The sequence below is a fragment of the Heptranchias perlo genome, chromosome 19 (assembly GCF_035084215.1).
Source record: "Heptranchias perlo isolate sHepPer1 chromosome 19, sHepPer1.hap1, whole genome shotgun sequence".
Classification (NCBI taxonomy): Eukaryota; Metazoa; Chordata; class Chondrichthyes; order Hexanchiformes; family Hexanchidae; genus Heptranchias; species Heptranchias perlo.
The window spans coordinates 42,833,432-42,851,898 of NC_090343.1; the positions used below are offsets into that span (position 1 = coordinate 42,833,432).

General features: G+C 42.5%; 1 protein-coding gene across 1 annotated transcript in view; it reads left to right on the forward strand.

The window, feature by feature from the left end:
* The first annotated feature begins 2,527 nt into the window (after positions 1-2,527).
* The window catches only part of LOC137335354 (cadherin-22-like), a 74,603-nt gene continuing 58,663 nt past the window's right edge, over positions 2,528-18,467 (forward strand). The window contains exon 1 of the mRNA XM_068000687.1: positions 2,528-2,887. Coding sequence (XP_067856788.1) covers positions 2,666-2,887 — 222 coding nt within the window. The 5' untranslated portion in view covers positions 2,528-2,665. The remainder of the gene's footprint in view (positions 2,888-18,467) is intronic.

Genomic DNA, 18,467 nt, shown 5'->3' on the forward strand with positions numbered 1-18,467 from the left:
CAAGGGTATGTATATTCGTTGAGAATTATGAATTATTTCTTTAAATGTAATACAATAACTCACTGATAGTCTACATGTGACCAATAATACATAAGAACATAAGAAATAGGAGCAGGAGTAGGCCAATCGGCCCCTCGAGCCTGCTCCGCCATTCAATAAGATCATGGCTGATCTGATCCTAACCTCAAATCTAAATTCATGTCCAATTTCCTGCCCGCTCCCTGTAACCCCTAATTCCCTTTACTTCTAGGAAACTGTCTATTTCTGTTTTAAATTTATTTAATGATGTAGCTTCCACAGCTTCCTGGGGCAGCAAATTCCACAGACCTACTACCCTCTGAGTGAAGAAGTTTCTCCTCATCTCAGTAGTAGATGTAACACCCTGATATCCTACCTATAACTAGTAGTAATCCTATAACCCACTGATATTCACCCGGAAACTATCCCAGAATCCCTTTGCACTGCACAAGATGTGGTCACTCCCCCCATTTGATGACAGTTTTAACTGGCCCGATCTCTCTCCCTATCTCCTTGGACTCTGGTTTGGACTCAGGTTCTATTTGAAGGTGATAACTCTGAACTGGGAGCCTCAGGCAGAGATGATCTGTACTTGGACTTCACACGACAAAACTGGCCAGCACAGACCGATCTGAACCAAACTGAGAGATCGCACAAAGAGCAGTGGGCCCAGTGTTTGGGGCACTTCTCACAGGGCACATCGTCCTAAACTCAGCTCAGCACAAACATTTTTAAACCACTCCCTCAGCTCGGACTAAATAAGAGAGAGTTTTCATAGAATTATAGAAATTATAGCACAGGAGAAGGCCATTCAGCCCCTTGTTGTAGGTAATGGTGCTGGCGGTTTCTCCTGTAACCCCATTCCTCCCAGTTCATTTTATATTCATCATTTTCAAATATTTATCGCATTCCCTTTGAAATGATGTTCTAGTCTCTACATCAATAACCAATTGTGAAGTATCACATGGTCTAATAGCCCTCAGTTCAAGAACCTTACTTTTCCCTTGCTGATGAGAATCCTTGGTCTCCATCCCCTTGTTCCCCATCAGTCCCCTTCTCTTGCTCCTGCCCGAGCCTCAAATCCCCAATCCCTACATCCATCAAACCCATTCCTCAGTCTCCCCCACAGCTCCACCGTGACGTCGTCGAGCTGGAGGCTTCTGTGCCAAAGCAGCCAGTGCAAGGGGTGAGTGCTGCAATGGTGGGAAATTTAAAGCACAAAGGTCTCCCGGCTATTGCTAGCTGCAGATCCATGCCCCATTCCAGGAGAGTCCCGAGCGATCTGGGAGGGTGAGCAAACCTTCTGCTCGGGCCAGGTTGGTTTAATTTTCACCTTGAAATACTGCTGGCCCTAGGAACCACATGGGACTATGAGGTAAGGATTATGACATGGCCAACTCTCTCAGCTCCTTAACTAGTGTTGGTAGCAGGCTCCAGCTGAATTCAGTTCATTGGTAACAAGTTTGTTGTAATTGGTGGAGCAGCTATGAGCAACGCGTCTTGTCTATCAGCACATGAATCTAAACTGAACTGAAACTAGATGATGATGAAAGCCGAGCACAAGGAACTTTAGTTTCTGAACTTTGCTGGAAATTTTGCTAGGACACTCATCCCTCATTATAACATGGTTCTCAGGAACTAAGCATAGGCAAGTTGTGAGGCACATGCTGTAGTGAATTTCCAATTACAAAGCAAATGATATAAATGTAAGAAAGTTGACAGCCAAGTATCAGCAATCTCAGTACACAGCTAGTGTTATAAGAGAGTGTCTTGTGATATTTGACAGGGGTGGAGGAGGAGGTGTAATTGGAATCCTATTTAGCAAAACTGAACAAGTTTGCAAGCATTCCACTCAAGATGTGGAGATATAGCAATTTCTGCAATGGAAATAACCAAGAACATGGAATATTTCAAGTCATCCAATTAAACAACATTATGTTTTTCTCATAGAAAGTCAACAATTTGGATTTTGAATTGATAAGAATTGATCTCGGCAAGTTGGTCGTTATAGAAAAGGATTCAAATACCAAGGGCACAAATTAGTAATTAGGAAGTTGAAAAGACGTCAGGCAGATTTGGCACATCTAAAGTACAATGGGAAAGAGGGCTTTTGAATGCATTGTCATTGAATTGAAGAGTATGGTTCTGAGAGACAATTTAAAGAAAGAACGGAATTAGTGATGTGGTGAGAAGTCTGGTGGTTGTGACTGATCTAAAAGGGTTGGGTTTGTTCGGCCTTATTGACTTCTTTTGTTTCTAAAATTTCTTATTTTCTTATTATGTGAAAAAAAACTTGCATTTATATGGCTCCTTTCACGACCTCAGGATGCCCCAAAGTGCTTCGCATCCTATTAAGTACTTTTGAAGTGTTGTCACTGTTATAATGTATGTGTGAATTGACAATATTACCAGCAGATTGTGGTTCAGTTATATCATCTAATTGTGTCTCCTGTTATTTTCTCAGGTACCTGGTTAAGTCTGTGGACAAGTAGCTTCAGAAGTGAAAACTATCAACTGGAAATTCAGAGTCTGATTTTCAGTTAATGCCAAGGATTAATGAGACTTTTAAGGATCCGTGTTTTGATGGGCATAGTGCCCAGGTATCGACGCACCTGAACTCATATATGCCGAAACGTGACCAGGTAAAATGGTCAACCGCACCTCTCTGTGGCTCACATCGGTGGCTTTGTGTGTGCTGAGTCATTGTGGGACAAATTCTACCCAGGAGAGTTTGCAACGTCAAAAATGGAATACGGATCAATCAAAAGCAAGCTTAGTGGACCATCGTCGTGTAAAACGTGGCTGGGTCTGGAATCAGTTCTTCATTGTGGAGGAGTACACCGGAACAGAACCACTCTACGTTGGAAAGGTGAGCTTTACTTATGGAAGGAGACTTTTTTTTGCGGTGGGGTGGGGGGGGAGTATAGGAACAGGAGTAGGCCATTACACCCCTCAAGCCTGTTCCGCCATTGAATTAGATCATGGCTGATCTGTATCTTAACTCCATCTATCCACCTTGGTTCCGTAACACTTAATCCCTTTGCCTAAAATAAATCTATCCATCTCAGTTTTGAGATTTTCAATTGACCCCCAGCCTCAACAGCTTTTTGGGGGGGGAGAGTTCCAGATTTCCTTTGTGTGAAGAAGTGCTTCCTGACGTCACCCCTGAACGGCCTAGCTCTAATTTTAAGGTTATGCCCTTTGTCTGGACTCCACCAGAGGAAATAGTTTCTCTCTATCTATCCTCTCAAATCTTTAACCATCTTAAACAACTCAATTGGATCATATCTTACACTTCTATACTCAAGGGAATACAAGCCTAGTCTATGCAACCTTGTCCTCATAATTTAACCCTTTGAGCCCTGGTATCATTCTGGTGAATCTGCGCTGCAGCCCCTCCAAGGCCAGTATATCCTTCCTGAGGTGCGGTGCCCTGAACTGAACGCAGTACTCCAGATGGGGTCTAACCAGAGCTTTATATAACTGTAACATTATTTCCACCCCTTTGTATTCCAGCCCTCTTGAGATAAAGGCCAACATTCCATTCGTCTTTTTAATTATCTTTTTGTACCTGTCCACTAGTTTTTAGTGATTTCTGTACTTGAACCCCTAAATCTCTCTGCTCATCCACAGTTCCTAGCTTCTTGCCATTTAGAAAATGGGAGAGGGGTCACTTTACATCAAGCAGCTGACTCCGAGTTAAAGGCGGGCCGACTGAGTTACCTACAAACTTGCACCTTCATGTAAAATTGTACAACTGTGTGGCAAAATAGTCAAGATATTGTCGAGCAATGGTGTGCTGCAAACTGAACAGTATTAGTTGTTAGTTTTGTAATAATTACTGAAGGAGACCATTTTCTGCAGTTGCGTTCTGTACCTGTCATTGCAAGCTGTCCCTTCCTCATCTAAAACTAAGTTTATTTTTAAACTTAATTTTCTGTCCTCCCCTCTTCTGAAGGTGCTGACTTAAGGTTTCACAAGTGCCATCAGGCCACTGATTGCTCATCCATTCTTCATTTATGATTTTTAATTTTTTTTCTCATTCTTGGGATATGGCCATCACCAGCTAGGCCAGAACTTATTGCCCATCCATAGTTGCCCTTGAGAAGGAGGTGATGGGCTATCTTCTTGAACCAAATGCAGTCCGTGTGTTGAAGGTACTCCCATAGTACTGTTAAGGTAAGGTGTTCCAGGATTTTGAACCCGTTTGAAGGAATGCTGATGTATGTCCAAATCAGGATGGTGTGTGACTTGGAGGTGATGGTGTTCCCATTTTGAGATTCAACAACAAGTGTCAGCAGGGAGAAAGGGAGAGATATTACCTCTGAGCAAAATCCTATCCTCTCCTGCCGTACACACACAAACACATCCTCCAGCGAGGATCACAAGCTAGCAATCAGAACTGGCTGAATTTTTCCTTCCTGAACCAAGGGTACAACGGTAAATTATAACACTGCTACTGCCACCATGAGTGAGGTGAGTTGACGCCACTTGGACCAGGGATTGATCTGTATGATTCTATGACTCAATACCACACCAGATATTTACTTAACCAGGCAATAGGGAACCAACTGGCATTCTTCAATTACAATCTTCATAAAGAAAATGATTTCATACCAACATCTTTGACCTTTCAAATAAAGGTCAGGAGAGTTTCTTCAGTGACAACACACAAAATGTAATTTGCAGTGCAAGATTCCAAACATGGATGGGGGCTGTGCAGTAGACGTGGTCTACATGGACTTCAGCAGGGCATTTGACGGGGTGCCGCATGGTAGGTTGTTGCATAGGGTTGGGTCTCGTGGGATCCAGGGTGAGGTAGCCAATTGGATGCAGGGTTGGCTTGGCGACAGAAGACGGAGGGTGGTTGTCGAGGGTTGTTTTTCAAACTGGATGCCTGTGTCCAGCGGTGTGCCTCGGGGATCGGTGCTGGGTCCGCTGTTATTTGTTATTTATATTAATGATTTGGATGAGAATTTGGGAGGCATGGTTGGTGGGTTTGCGGATGACGCCAGGATTGGTGGCGTTGTGGACAGTGAAGAAGGTTATCTAGGATTGCAACGGGATCTTGATAAATTGGGCCAGTGGGCCGATGAATGGCAGATGGAGTTTGGTTTGGATGGATGTGGGGTGATGCATTTTGGTGGATCGAATCGGGCCAGGACCTACTCCGTTAATGGTAGGGCGTTGGGGAGAGTTATAGAACAAAGAGATCTGGGAGTGCAGATTCGTGGCTCCTTGGGGGTGGAGTCGCGGGTGGATAGGGTGGTGAAGAAGGCATTCAGCATGCTTGGTTTCATTGGTCAGAACATTGAATGCAGGAGTTGGGATGTCTTGTTGAAGTTGTACAGGGCATTGGTGAGGCCACACTTGGAGTGCTGTGTGCGGTTCTGGTCACCCTATTATGGAAAGGATATTATTGGACTGGAGGGAGTGCAGAAAGGATTTGCTGGGATGCTACCGGGACTTGATGGTTTGACTTACGGGGAGAGGTTGGACAGACTGGGACTTTGTTCCCTGGAGAGTAGGAGGTTAAGGGGTGATCTTATAGAAGTCTATAAAATAATGAGGGGCATAGATAAGGTCGATAGTCAAAATCTTTTCCCAAAGGTGGGGGAGTCTATAACGAGGGGGCACAGATTTAAGGTGAGAGGGGAGAGATACAAAAGGATCCAGAGGGGCAATTTTTTCACTCAAGGGGTGGTGAGTGTCTGGAACGAGCTGCCAGAGGCAGTAGTAGAGGCGGGTACAATTTTGTCTTTTAAAAAGCATTTGGACAGTTACATGGGGAAGATGGGCATCGAGGGATATGGGCCAAGTGCAGGCAATTGGGACTAGCTTAGTGGTATAAACTGGGCGACATGGACATGTTGGGCCGAAGGGCCTGTTTCCATGTTGTAACTTCTATGATTCTATGATTCTATGTTGTGGAGGCTGAAGCTCTCGCATGAAGTCATAGTGATTAAAGACCGTTGAAGTTAACACAAGACAGCTCACAAGAGGAAGCTGTTTCAATTAACAGGAAGACTGGAAGAAGGTAGCTAAGTGGACGAGTATATCCATGAATACAAAAGGCCAGAGAACTCACCCAATGGCACTTTGATGTTCCACGTATCAAATGGGAGGTTGGAAGGTTGGAAGGTAGACAAAGAAGGAGATAATTTGCAGTGCAAGATTCCAAACATGACCTTTCACTAATAGAACTCTGCTCCCCGCAGAAACTAGAACTGTGAGGAATCAACATGACATGACACCCTGGCTACATCAATGCTCTACGCTGAAAATATTTCAGTTATTTCCAAAACATATAGCTATTATGATGACATTACCTTGTTGCTTTCATAGCTTCGCTCAAACCCATCGTAAGTACACCTCGACATTGTAGAATACTTGGGGCAGGAGAAGGTACCAAAGAAAGTTTGGTCAACTCATGTCGATCCACCATTGAAATCTGGACTGGTGTCCAGTCCCAGCCGATTGTGATCAAAGTTTTCTTGCTGTGATTGCTAACTTTCCCGGGGCCGGTCCTGAACATGTGCTGCTCTAGCACTGAGCCCAGGGGAGGGAGAAGGAGGGGAAGGGAGATGGGGAGAAAATTCATATCTCTTTGTACCAGTCTCAGAAAGGCTAATTGCCCTCACCTGGAGCTCAGCCATTTGAATGCACTGAATTTTCTATTCTAGAATGTTCCATTGAAGGTCTTTCACCGATTATCACGCTGTTCTATAACATACTCTGCATTATTTGGAAAAAAAATATCCATTTGTATATAATTTAGCCAATTTTATTTTTAATATTGGGTCTGAAACAATTCCCAATATCAAAGCAATAAAAGCCTTCAAATGTAAGGAGTAGATTTATAACTGTAATATTAAGTTTATACAATTTCAATTTATGCATATCTTACTTCCCTCTTGTTCTGCCACTCTTTATTCTTTCCATTCTCTTTCTGCTCTATTATTTTATTTCTATCTACTTTCTAACTAATGTATCCTGCGCTAGTGTATGCTCATTTTTCTTCAATCATTTCATAGACTCCTGGCAGGTCCATGGTGTATCAATTCATCTCATCTCCTGTGGAGGTGGAGACCTCATCAGTAAAAGCTGCCACTCATTGGCTGAAAACTGGCTATTGCATCAGTCGTGTGAATGCTGGAATGCGAGAGATTTACATGGTCATGTCTGATAACGTGACCAGCCCAAGTCCTGCTGCATATTTATGCAGCGAAGCAGGAAATGCTACTAGAGCACGAATTGCCTTATCATGATGTCAGTAGCCCATTCATGCTACATTAGACAACTCATCTGGACCTCAGCAAGGGTTAATATTTCTTAGATTTCAACTCTACAATATTTTCTCACCTACTTGGATAAGTGAACAGAACAATAAGTCAATGAACATACTGAGAAAGAAATAAACAATTCACCCCCACAGTCTCCTTACAGCATTAAACCTATGGTCAATTATAATTGGCAATGAATCCCCTTCAATTTGAATTACAGTTTATTTTGTTGTAGTTGTCTTTATAACAAACATAATTATTTTGTTTTTTTTTATTGCAATGGCATGGTTAAGACTATGGGTTGTCAAATCAAAGCCTCATGACCCATGCTTGAGACTATCAATGACAAAGCCCCATGTTCCATCTCCCCATGATACAACATATTGTTGCTCTAACACACTGTGTTAACACGCTTACCACAAATAATTTTAATTAAGCAATAATAATCTTGGAGCAATTGAGCACATTAGGGATTTTACCAGGTCAGTGACTGCTTCAGCACTTGGCTTCACACCATGTCAGCATGATCACAGGAGTGGAAAGTCCCTGGCATTCACCTTCCTATTGCCCAATTATAGCCCATGCTAACATGCTCAAATATGGACCAAAAATAGGAACATCACAGCACAGGTGAAATGCTCCTTGATTTATTTTGAATTTTGAGATGGTCATGTTCACTCCTTTTGAGCCCCAAGTGAGATATCTCTGTGACCAAAATCACACCAATGATACAAAAACTCCTTCCTCAAATGTAAAACAAAATCAAACTAAAGCTTTGGAACCTTGGGTAAATTACAAGATGGACCACACTTTGAATGGTTCTTCAACCTGTGATTCAACCTCATTTCCAACCTAAGTTAGCACATACTAACAAAAGCTTGTACTGATGTAAGGATTCAATGCCTGTTACATGTGTATCATATACAGGTCTTATACATTTTGGTGTGCATCATTTTGTACAGGAGATGTACATCAGATATATGGCTGCTACCCCATTGTGAGATGGTCAACGAGGGATGCAATATTTTAAAGCCTGTGGACCAAATCTTGTTCCCCATGATTTCACCAGGCTGGAGATAGATCTTAAATTATTTGGAAGACCAACTCCATCAGTGTGGCTGTCCCTATCTCCCCTCCTCCCCCTCCAAAAAAGAGAATCTCTCATTCATCACCTATTTTCCTATTGATTTTTTTCACAGAATGATTCTGATCCTGAAGGTAATAACTTACACCAGGGAGATAGAAGCCATTCAGTATCTCACTCAAGTGCCCATTTTTCATACAGTAAATACTAGTGGGCTATTCAGCTATAGGACCATCACAGCCATGTAGAAATCATCTGGTAGCAGATGTCCCCATTTTCATAAGTACAGCCCTTTCCTCTTTTAATTCAAAGTTGTTTTATACTAAAAGAAAAATAAATTATCCAATGGTGCAAATGAAACAATTTTAATGAATAATGCACCAGAATGGTCAGGAATGCTGAGAAATCCCATAAAACATCAAAGCAACTATTGCAATGCATGTGATCGATAGTCTAATCATTTTGTGACATGCTGTAATTGTGGTTTGCTTCCTGCTGACAGCACGTTCATCTACAAAAGTGTTAATTCTATTTAGTGCAGAGCACACGTCCACCGGGCCATCTGGATTAGTTGTCACCCACTTCCGAAGCTATCGCACAGAATTTCACGCCAAGTCCATGATAGTGGTGGGAGGGGAGGCTGGTTCCTCCACATCTGCCCATTCTCTAGATCCACTCGCTTGGACCCCTTGCTCCCTCTCACTCCCGCTAGCAGCAACAATTTTCATATTGGTCAGTGATCCAGTTGTCCTGATGGGTTCAAACCTTTTTTAAAAAATTCATTCTCAGGATGTGGGCATCGCTGGCAAGGCTGGCATTTATTGCCCATCCCTAGGTGCTCTTGAAAAGGTGGAGATGGGCTTTCTTGAATTACTGCAGTGATTTGATATAACTGAGTAGCCCATTTGTGGTGGGGATTCCAATTAACCAATAATGTGAATTAAGAGGTTTAAATTAAACACCAAATTTTCAATGCATTTCAATGGGAGGCATTTTTCTTTTTTGCACAATTTTGTTTAAATGGCCAGATAATTTGAATAAAGCAGATTTGAATTGAGAGAAGTAGACAGTACCAACTAGTATCCAGCCAATACCAACATTTTCAAGCATAGTCATTCAGCATTTCACAGCCTAACTATTTATAGTAATAATCTTATTATGGAACTAATATCTTACATGGCCTTAAATGACACTGATGAAGCAACCTCTTGTTAGTAAGTTTTCATTTGGTGGGGGCTTGGATTGAACTGACACTAACAAATTTTCCATTATTTTTCTGTGGCGGGGTGGAGGGGTGGAATTCTTTGCCGCAACTCCCAATGTAAGACATCCTCTCCTGTGACTACATGGAGCTTTCATTTCCACTGCTGCCATCTTAATGGCCAATGTAGTACCAATAAATGCCAACCTATGCCAAGTCTGCTGTGGACTCCCACTCACCAGGTAACACCTGGCCTAAACTTATTTCACCCCGGGCTCTGACAGCTGTCAAGAAAGTAAAGGATTTCATCCAGTCAGTTTGTTCTGGCCTGCATTATATTCAAGCTAAGGTTGTACAGCTAGCAAAATCATTGTACCACCCAGTACCCTACTTAGGAAAGCTGATTAAGTGAATGCAACCTTGAGTTTTATCAGAGATACCAAATATTACCCAATATGTAAATATTGGATTTACAGTCCTCAGATACTTAGCCTCCCTTTGTCAGAGCAAGTGCTTCTGGGAATTTGTGATGACACTTGACATAATTAGATGCTGTCACATGTAAAACCTGGTTACATATGAATCATTTTGTTGTGGAACCAAAACAGAAAGCTTTTAATCAACCAGAAATACAGATTTTAATTGTCAGAACAAGCAAGCAATTACTCATTTAATCAATCGTACCATACTATTGATGATACCTTAAGTGAAACCTGAAAGGACTCATTACTAAATGCCAGGGTCTGTCTGTTCCATCACCGGTTGAAATTTCCATGCGATTTGTAACAAAGCTTTCCTGTCAGTGGCAATTTTCCAGCTGCCCTATTAGGATCATAGGAACCGGAAGAAGGTCATTTAGCCCCACAAGTCTGCTTTGCCATTCAATTAGATCATGGCTGATCATGGACCTCAAATCCATTTACTCACCTTAGCTCCATATCGCTTGATACCCTCACCTAACAAAAAGAAAGACCGCACCACTTGTCACATCCCGCCAATCTGACTACACACCCTTTATCCTCACTCTCTGTCTCCTACCTCCCAACCAATTTCCAACCCAAGTCAAAAGGCTACCTCCAATTCCGTGCGCTCTCATTTTTGCCGATAATCTATTTTGTGGAACCTTATCAAATGCCTTCTGAGCATATAGATAACATCCCACAGACACTCCCTTGTCTACCATATCAGTGGCCTCCTCAAAGTGGTAACAGTAATGCTGTGCTAAAAGCCCAGCCTCTGATTTTCGTCGAAATACAAAGAAAAAGTTTAAAAACTGCAAAATGCTGAAAATTGGAAACAAAAGCAGAAAATGCTGGAAATACACAGCAGCTCAGTCAATATCTGAAAAGAGAAAAGATTTAATATTTCCAAAGTCGTTCGACTCTGATTTTAGACCCTCGCTTTTGTTCATGATTAGATATTAATATTGGGGCTGGGAATTAGTGTTAGTATTACAGTCTGACATTTAATTGTCTCCATGATATGATAGTGCAACCATTGATAAGATTGCTCAGAACCCCTCTCCGCAGCCAACCTCCCCAACCCTGTAATTCCCTCCAATTCAATATTGGGAAGATCAAAACTATTGTCTTCGGTCCATGACACAAATTCCATTCCCTAGCCAATGACTCCATTCCTCTTCCTGGCCTCTGTCTGAGGCTGAACCAGACCTTTCATAACCTTCGCATCCATTTGACCCTGAGCTGAGCTTCCGACCACATATCCTCTCCATCACCAAGACCGCCTATTTCCACCTCTCTGGCTCTTCTGGCCAGCCTCCCACCTTGCACCCTCCATAAACCTGAGCTCATTCAAATCTCTGCTGTCCGTATCCTAACTTGCACCAAGTCCCATTCATCCATCACCCTTGTGCTCACTGACCTACATCGGCTCCCAGTCAGACAACGTCTCGATTTTAAAATTCTCATCCTTGTTTTCAAATCCCTCCATGGCCTCACCTCTCCCTATCTCTGTAACCTCCTCCAGCCCTACAACCCTCCGAGATTTCTGCGCTCCTCTAATTTTGGCCTCTTGCACACCCTCGATTTTCTTCGCTCCACCATTGCTGGCTGTCTTCAGCTGCCTAGGCCCTAATCTGTGAAATTCCCTCTCTAAACCTCTCCGCCTCTCTACCTCTCTCTCCCCTCCTTTAAAACGCTCCTTAAAACCTACGTCTTTGACCAAACTTTTGGTCACTTGTCCTAATATCTCCTTATAATGAGTGGAGTGCCACAGGGATCAGTGCGGGGGCCTCAACTATTTACAATCTATATCAATGACTTGGGTGAAGGGACCAAATGTATGGTAAATTTGCTGATGACACAAAGTTAGGTAGGAAAGTAAGTTATGAAGAGGACATAAGGAGTCTGCAAGGGAATATAGATAGGTTAAGTGAGTGGGCAAAAATTTGGCAGATGGAGTATAATGTGGGAAAATGTGAACTTGCCCACTTTGGCAGGAGGAATAGAAAAGCAGTATATTATTCAAATGGAGAGAGATTGCAGAATTCTGAGGTACAGAGGGATCTGGGTGTCCTAGTACATGAATCACAAAAAGTTAATATGCAGGTACAGCAAGTGATCAGGAAGGCAAATGGAATGTTGTCATTTATTGCAAAGGCAATGGAATATAAAAGTAGAGATGTTTTGCTGCAGTTATACAGGGCATTGGTGAGACCACATCTAGAATACTGTGTGCAGTCTTGGTCTCCTTATTTAAGAAAGGATATAATTGCTTTGAGTCAGTTCAGAGAAGGTTCACTCGACTGATTCCTGAGATGAGGGGGTTATCTTATGAGGAAAGGTTGGACAAGTTGGGCCTGTATATATTGGAGTTTAGAAGAATGAGAGGTGATCTTATTGAAACAGGGACTTGAAGGGGTAGATGCTGAGAGGATGTTTCCCCTTGTAGGAGAGACTAGAACTAGGGGACACAGTTTAAAAATAAGGGGTCTCCCATTTAAGACGGAGATGAAGAGAAATTTTTTCTCTGAGGGTCATGAGTCTGTGGAACTCCCTTCCCCAGAGAGCGGTGGAGGCAGGGTCACTGAATATTTTTAAGGCTGAGTTAGATAGATTCCTGATTAACAAGGGAGTCAAAGGTTATAGTAGGTAGACGGGAAAGTAGGGTTGAGGTCACAATCAGATCAATCATGATCTTATCAAATGGCAGAGCAGGCTCGAGGGGCCAAATGGCCTACTCCTGCTCTTAATTCCTATGTTATGTGGCTAGGTGTCAAATTTTGTTTGATAATCACTCCTGTGTAGCGCCTTGAGACGTTTCCTGCATTAAATGCGCTATATAAATACAAGTTGTTGTTGTTGTATCAGTTTTAATTTAATACCACCAGACCTAAAACTGTTGCAGTCTCCCAATAAACATTTAGCTGCTCCACAATAACTTACATTTATATCGTCTCTTCAACATAGCAAAATCTCCCAAGGTGCTTTAGAACTAGGAGGCTGAATAATAGGCAGGAGCTTGGGGAGTACAGTTCAGGAGGTGACCAAAGATGTGGTTAAAGAGCTAGGTTTTGAGGAGGCTTTTGAAAGTTGGGAGATGTATAGCAAGGTGGATGGGTTTTGGAAAGGAATTCCTAAGTGCAAGGGGCTGATGATTGAGGCTGTATCACCGATGGTGGAGGGAGAGAGCAGGGTAGGGGGGGAAATCTCACATTGTGCCAGACTCTACCTGTAAGTTGGATCAATGGAAGACTTTAGCCGGCTAATGGGGAGATAACCCTGTGGTAATCATGTCAATCACAGTTAAGCTAGCTGGGAGGATTGTATGCAGCCCCTTGGTGATGACGCATTTGTGCTGTTCCAAGTCAAAATGACTTAGCTGTTACCCATGGTTTTTAAGCATAGGTAAAACCTTATAATGCTTAGTGTTTCACTTTTGCTGATAAGCAAGGGCAGAAAACTCTACCATTATCTGTGGTGAAATTTTAACACTAAATATGAATTGCAGACAGGGACCTGGTTTTGTGAATGACTGAATTTCAGATCCTCCCAAGATGATGACACATTAAACTGTAATAACAACAGAAAATGCTGGAAACACTGATGACCTCTCGACCTGAAATGTTAACCCGACCAACTTCTCTCCATGGATGCTGCCTAACCTGCTGAATGTTCCCAGTATTTTAGATTTCCAGCATCTGAACTTTTTGCTTTTTGACACATTTAAATTGTATCCTTTTGCCTTTTAGCAGCAGAATTATTTCTTCAAACACAGACTGAGTTGCTGTCCCCCTAAAGCTCATTTTTTGTTTCCCTCAAGAGTTTTCCCTCTGGTTGTTAAGTACACTGCGCCGGTTCAAACATGGGGCATTTTACGTTTTACATGTATGGGTAAGGAGCCATTTTCAGCACTTGACTCCAGTGATTCAGCCCTCTTGTTCACAATCTTTCATTAACAGTGCCTGAGGACTTCGGAGTTTTAATAATTTATAATGTCTTAAGCATGCACTTTCACATGAAAAGGTTCTACCGACTGCTACAGTTGGCAATCACTTTTGAGCATATAAAGACGGAGCTGACAGTGAGCTGTACACAAACCACGCAATATTGGATGTGAGTAATTTGAGATTGGTCACATTCTATCTCAGTCTGTACTCACAGATGTTCTAGCTCATGAAACACAAACATCCAAATATTTCAAAAACAATTCCTCATGTACTTAAATGGGAATAGCACAGATACAATTAAAATCAAGCTATGCGAGTGCACTTCCAATGCTCAAGTGTTCTTCAACACTTCCATGCATTGAAATACATAGAAGTTACATCACGGACACAGGCCATTCGGCCCAACCAGTCTGTGTAGGCGTTTACTCTCCATGCGAGCAAATAGTTCTAATCATATTTACCCACCCTCTTCCCATTTCCCTTCAACTTCTTTTCCTTCATCCACCTATCCAACTTAATCTAATGGCAGGATGTGACAAGTAGTGCTCCCCAGGGATCTGTACTCAGGCCTCAGCTTTTCATCATATGTATCAATGACGTGGATGAAGAAAAAGAGAGTCTGTATCCAAGTTTGCAGATGACATTAATTTAGAAGGGACGGTAAGTAGCACAAATGCCAGCAGGATCTTGCAAAGGGACATGGACAGATTAAATGAGTGAGCGAGGCTGTGGCAGGTGGAGCAATTGTAAGGTCTTTAACTTTGGACCAAAGAAAGGCAAATTGTAATATTTTCTTAATGACGAGAAACTAGGAACTGTGGAGGAGCAAAGGGATTTGGATGTCCAGGTACACAAATCACTAGACATTAGAGCACAGGTACAAAAAGTAATCAAAAAGCCTAATGGAATGTTGGCCTTTATCTCAAGGGAGCTGGAATACAAAGGTGAAGAAGTTATGCTTCAGTTGTACACAGCCTTGGTCAGACCCATCTGGAGTACTTTCTTTCAGTTTTGGCCACCACATCCCAGGAAGGATATTTTTGCTTTGGAGGGGGTACAGCGCAGATTCACCAAAATGATGCCAGGGCTTAAAGGGTTAAATTATGAGGACAGGTTGCATAAACTTGGCTTGTACTACCTTGAGTTTTTAAGGTTGAGTGTGATCTAATTAAGGTGTTTAAAATGATAAAAGAATTTGATACAGAGAAACTATTTCCTCTGACGGGAAATCCAGAACAAGGAGGCACAATCTTAAAATTAGAGCTCGGCCATTTAGGAGTGAAATCAGGAAGCACTTTTTCACACAAAGGGTAGTGGAAAACTGGAATTCCCTCGCCCTAAGGCTGTGGATGATGGGTCAATGGAAATTTTCAAGATTGAGATCGACAGATTTTTGTTAGGTATGGGTATCAAGGGCTATGGATCAAAGATGGGTAAATGAATTTGAGGTACTGATCTAACTGAATGGTGCTATGAGCTCGAGGGGCTGAATGGCCTACTCCTGTTCTAATGTTCCTAACTTTCAATGTTTACATAGTTCCTGCCTCAACCATTAACCCAGGAAATGAATTCCACAGCTTCACAACTTTCCGTGCAAAGAAGTTTTTCCTGCCTCTGTTCCAAATCTCATACATTTAACCTTGTACCTATGGTCCTTCAATGTGTCATCCAGTACAACACGACTCATGGGGATGAGAGAATAAAATTCTAATGGGCAAGATGTTGGAGAGCTGTTGGCGATTTTACTCTTGAATTTAGCCCTTCTCTCTCCCTCCCCATCCTCTTTTGTGACTTTTGTCAGTCGCCATGGCAATAGATTTTGGGCTGGAATCCATACAGGATAAGTCACCTTTGGAGGGGGCATTCTGAGAGAATTCAGTTGGCAACTTTCAAGCTAGCCTAATATAATTTGACTTTTTTGATAAACTCTTTTTTGGTCACCTCTCCTAATATCTCCTCCTTTGGTTCATTGTCCATTATTATGTCCTTATGCCTCTGTGATGCACTATTGGACATTTTAATCTACATTAAAGGCACTATATACATGCAATTGTTGTTGCTGTCATCATCTTTGATCCAATAAAGAACAAAAGTAGTTTGGCTGGGTTTCCTGAGAGAATTCTTCCACTGCAGGGAAGTCTTCATTGAAATGGATTAAAACTAGGGAGAGAGTAGGGCCTCTTAAGGATCAACAAGGTCATCTATGTGCGGAACCACAAGAAATGGGTGAGATCCTGAATGAATATTTCACATCGGTATTTACGGTTGAGAAAGGCATGGATGTTAGGGAACTTGGGGAAATAAATAGTGATGTCTTGAGGAGTGTACATATTACAGAGAGGGAGGTGCTGGAAGTCTTAACGCGCATCAAGGTAGATAAATCTCCGGGACCTGATGAAATGTATCCCAGGACGTTATGGGAGGTTAGGGAGGAAATTGCGGGTCCCCTGGCAGAGATATTTGAATCATCCACCGCTACAGGTGAGGTGCCTGAAGATTGGAGGGTAGCAAATGTTGTGCCTTTGTTTAAGAAGGGCGGCAGGGAAAAGCCTGGGAACTACAGACCAGTGAGCCTGACATCTGTAGTGGGTAAGTTGTTAGAGGGTATTCTGAGGGACAGGATCTACAGGCATTTGGAGAGGCAGGGACTAATTAGGAACAGTCAGCATGGTTTTGTGAGAGGAAAATCATGTCTCACGAATTTGATTGAGTTTTTTGAAGGGGTAACCAAGAAGATAGATGAGGGCTGTGCAGTAGACGTCGTCTACATGGACTTCAGCAAAGCATTTGACAAGGTACCGCATGGTAGGTTGTTACATAAGGTTAAATCTCATGGGATCCAAGGTGAGGTAGCCAATTGGATACAAAATTGGCTTGACGACAGAAGACAGAGGGTGGTTGTTGAGGGTTGTTTTTCAAACTGGATGCCTGTGTCCAGCGGTGTGCCTCAGGGATCGGTGCTGGGTCCGCTGTTATTTGTTATTTATATTAATGATTTGGATGAGAATTTAGGAGGCATGGTTAGTAAGTTTGCAGATGACACCAAGATTGGTGGCATTGTGGACAGTGAAGAAGGTTATCTAGGATTGCAATGGGATCTTGATCAATTGGGCCAGTGGGCCGATGAATGGCAGATGGAGTTTAATTTAGATAAATGTGAGGTGATGCATTTTGGTAGATCGAATCGGGCCAGGACCTACTCCGTTAATGGTAGGGCGTTGGGGATAGTTATAGAACAAAGAGATCTAGGAGTACAGGTTCATAGCTCCTTGAAAGTGGAGTCACAGGTGGATAGGGTGGTGAAGAAGGCATTCGGCATGCTTGGTTTCATTGGTCAGAACATTGAATGCAGGAGTTGGGATGTCTTGTTGAAGTTGTACAGGGCATTGGTGAGGCCACACTTGGAGTACTGTGTACAGTTCTGGTCACCCTATTATAGAAAGGATATTATTAAACTAGAAAGAGTGCAGAAAAGATTTACTAGGATGCTACCGGGACTTGATGGTTTGACTTACAGGGAGAGGTTAGACAGACTGGGACTTTTTTCCCTGGAGAGTAGGAGGTTAAGGGGTGATCTTATAGAAGTCTATAAAATAATGAGGGGCATAGATAAGGTCGATAGTCAAAATCTTTTCCCAAAGGTAGGGGAGTCTATAACGAGGGGGCATAGATTTAAGGTGAGAGGGGAGAGATACAAAAGGGTCCAGAGGGGCAATTTTTTCACTCAAAGGGTGGTGAGTGTCTGGAACGAGCTGCCAGAGGCAGTAGTAGAGGCGGGTACAATTTTGTCTTTTAAAAAGCATTTGGACAGTTACATGGGTAAGATGGGTATGGAGGGATATGGGCCAAGTGCAGGCAATTGGGACTAGCTTAGTGGTATAAACTGGGCGACATGGACATGTTGGGCCGAAGGGCCTGTTTCCATGTTGTAACTTCTATGATTCTATGATTCTATGATTATAGAATAAGTGCAGTGAGTGAATTATTTATTTACACAGTATTTAGAGTAAATTTCAGTTTAACAGTAAGTTTTGTAGACTTACTCAAGAAGTCACAAGTCTCTGAAGGATTGTTGCATCAATAGCAACTTGCAAGGGAAGGAATGTTGGAAATTTTGGCAATCACTGAAAAGCTCCCAATGGAAATAATAAAGATGCCATGTAACTGGGCCTCCATCTAACATTGTGACACAGTGGGGCAGACAATGAACCAGCTCTGACACACTGGAGCTGATCTTAATGTGACTCCTTTCATTGAGAGGAGTGAGCCTGCTGCCTGCACAATGAAAGCGGTCAGAGGTCCAAACCATTTTGATGCTGGAGCCTCATCATATTCGCGGTGAGCTGCCTGTGCATTTGGAGCAGTTTGCTGATGCGGGGAGGGCCAAGTGTGGGTGGGGGGTAATGGTTAAATCTAGTGGCTCCTCCACTCTATAGAGCCGAGCAGGTCAAGTTAAATTAAGAAATTAAGAGG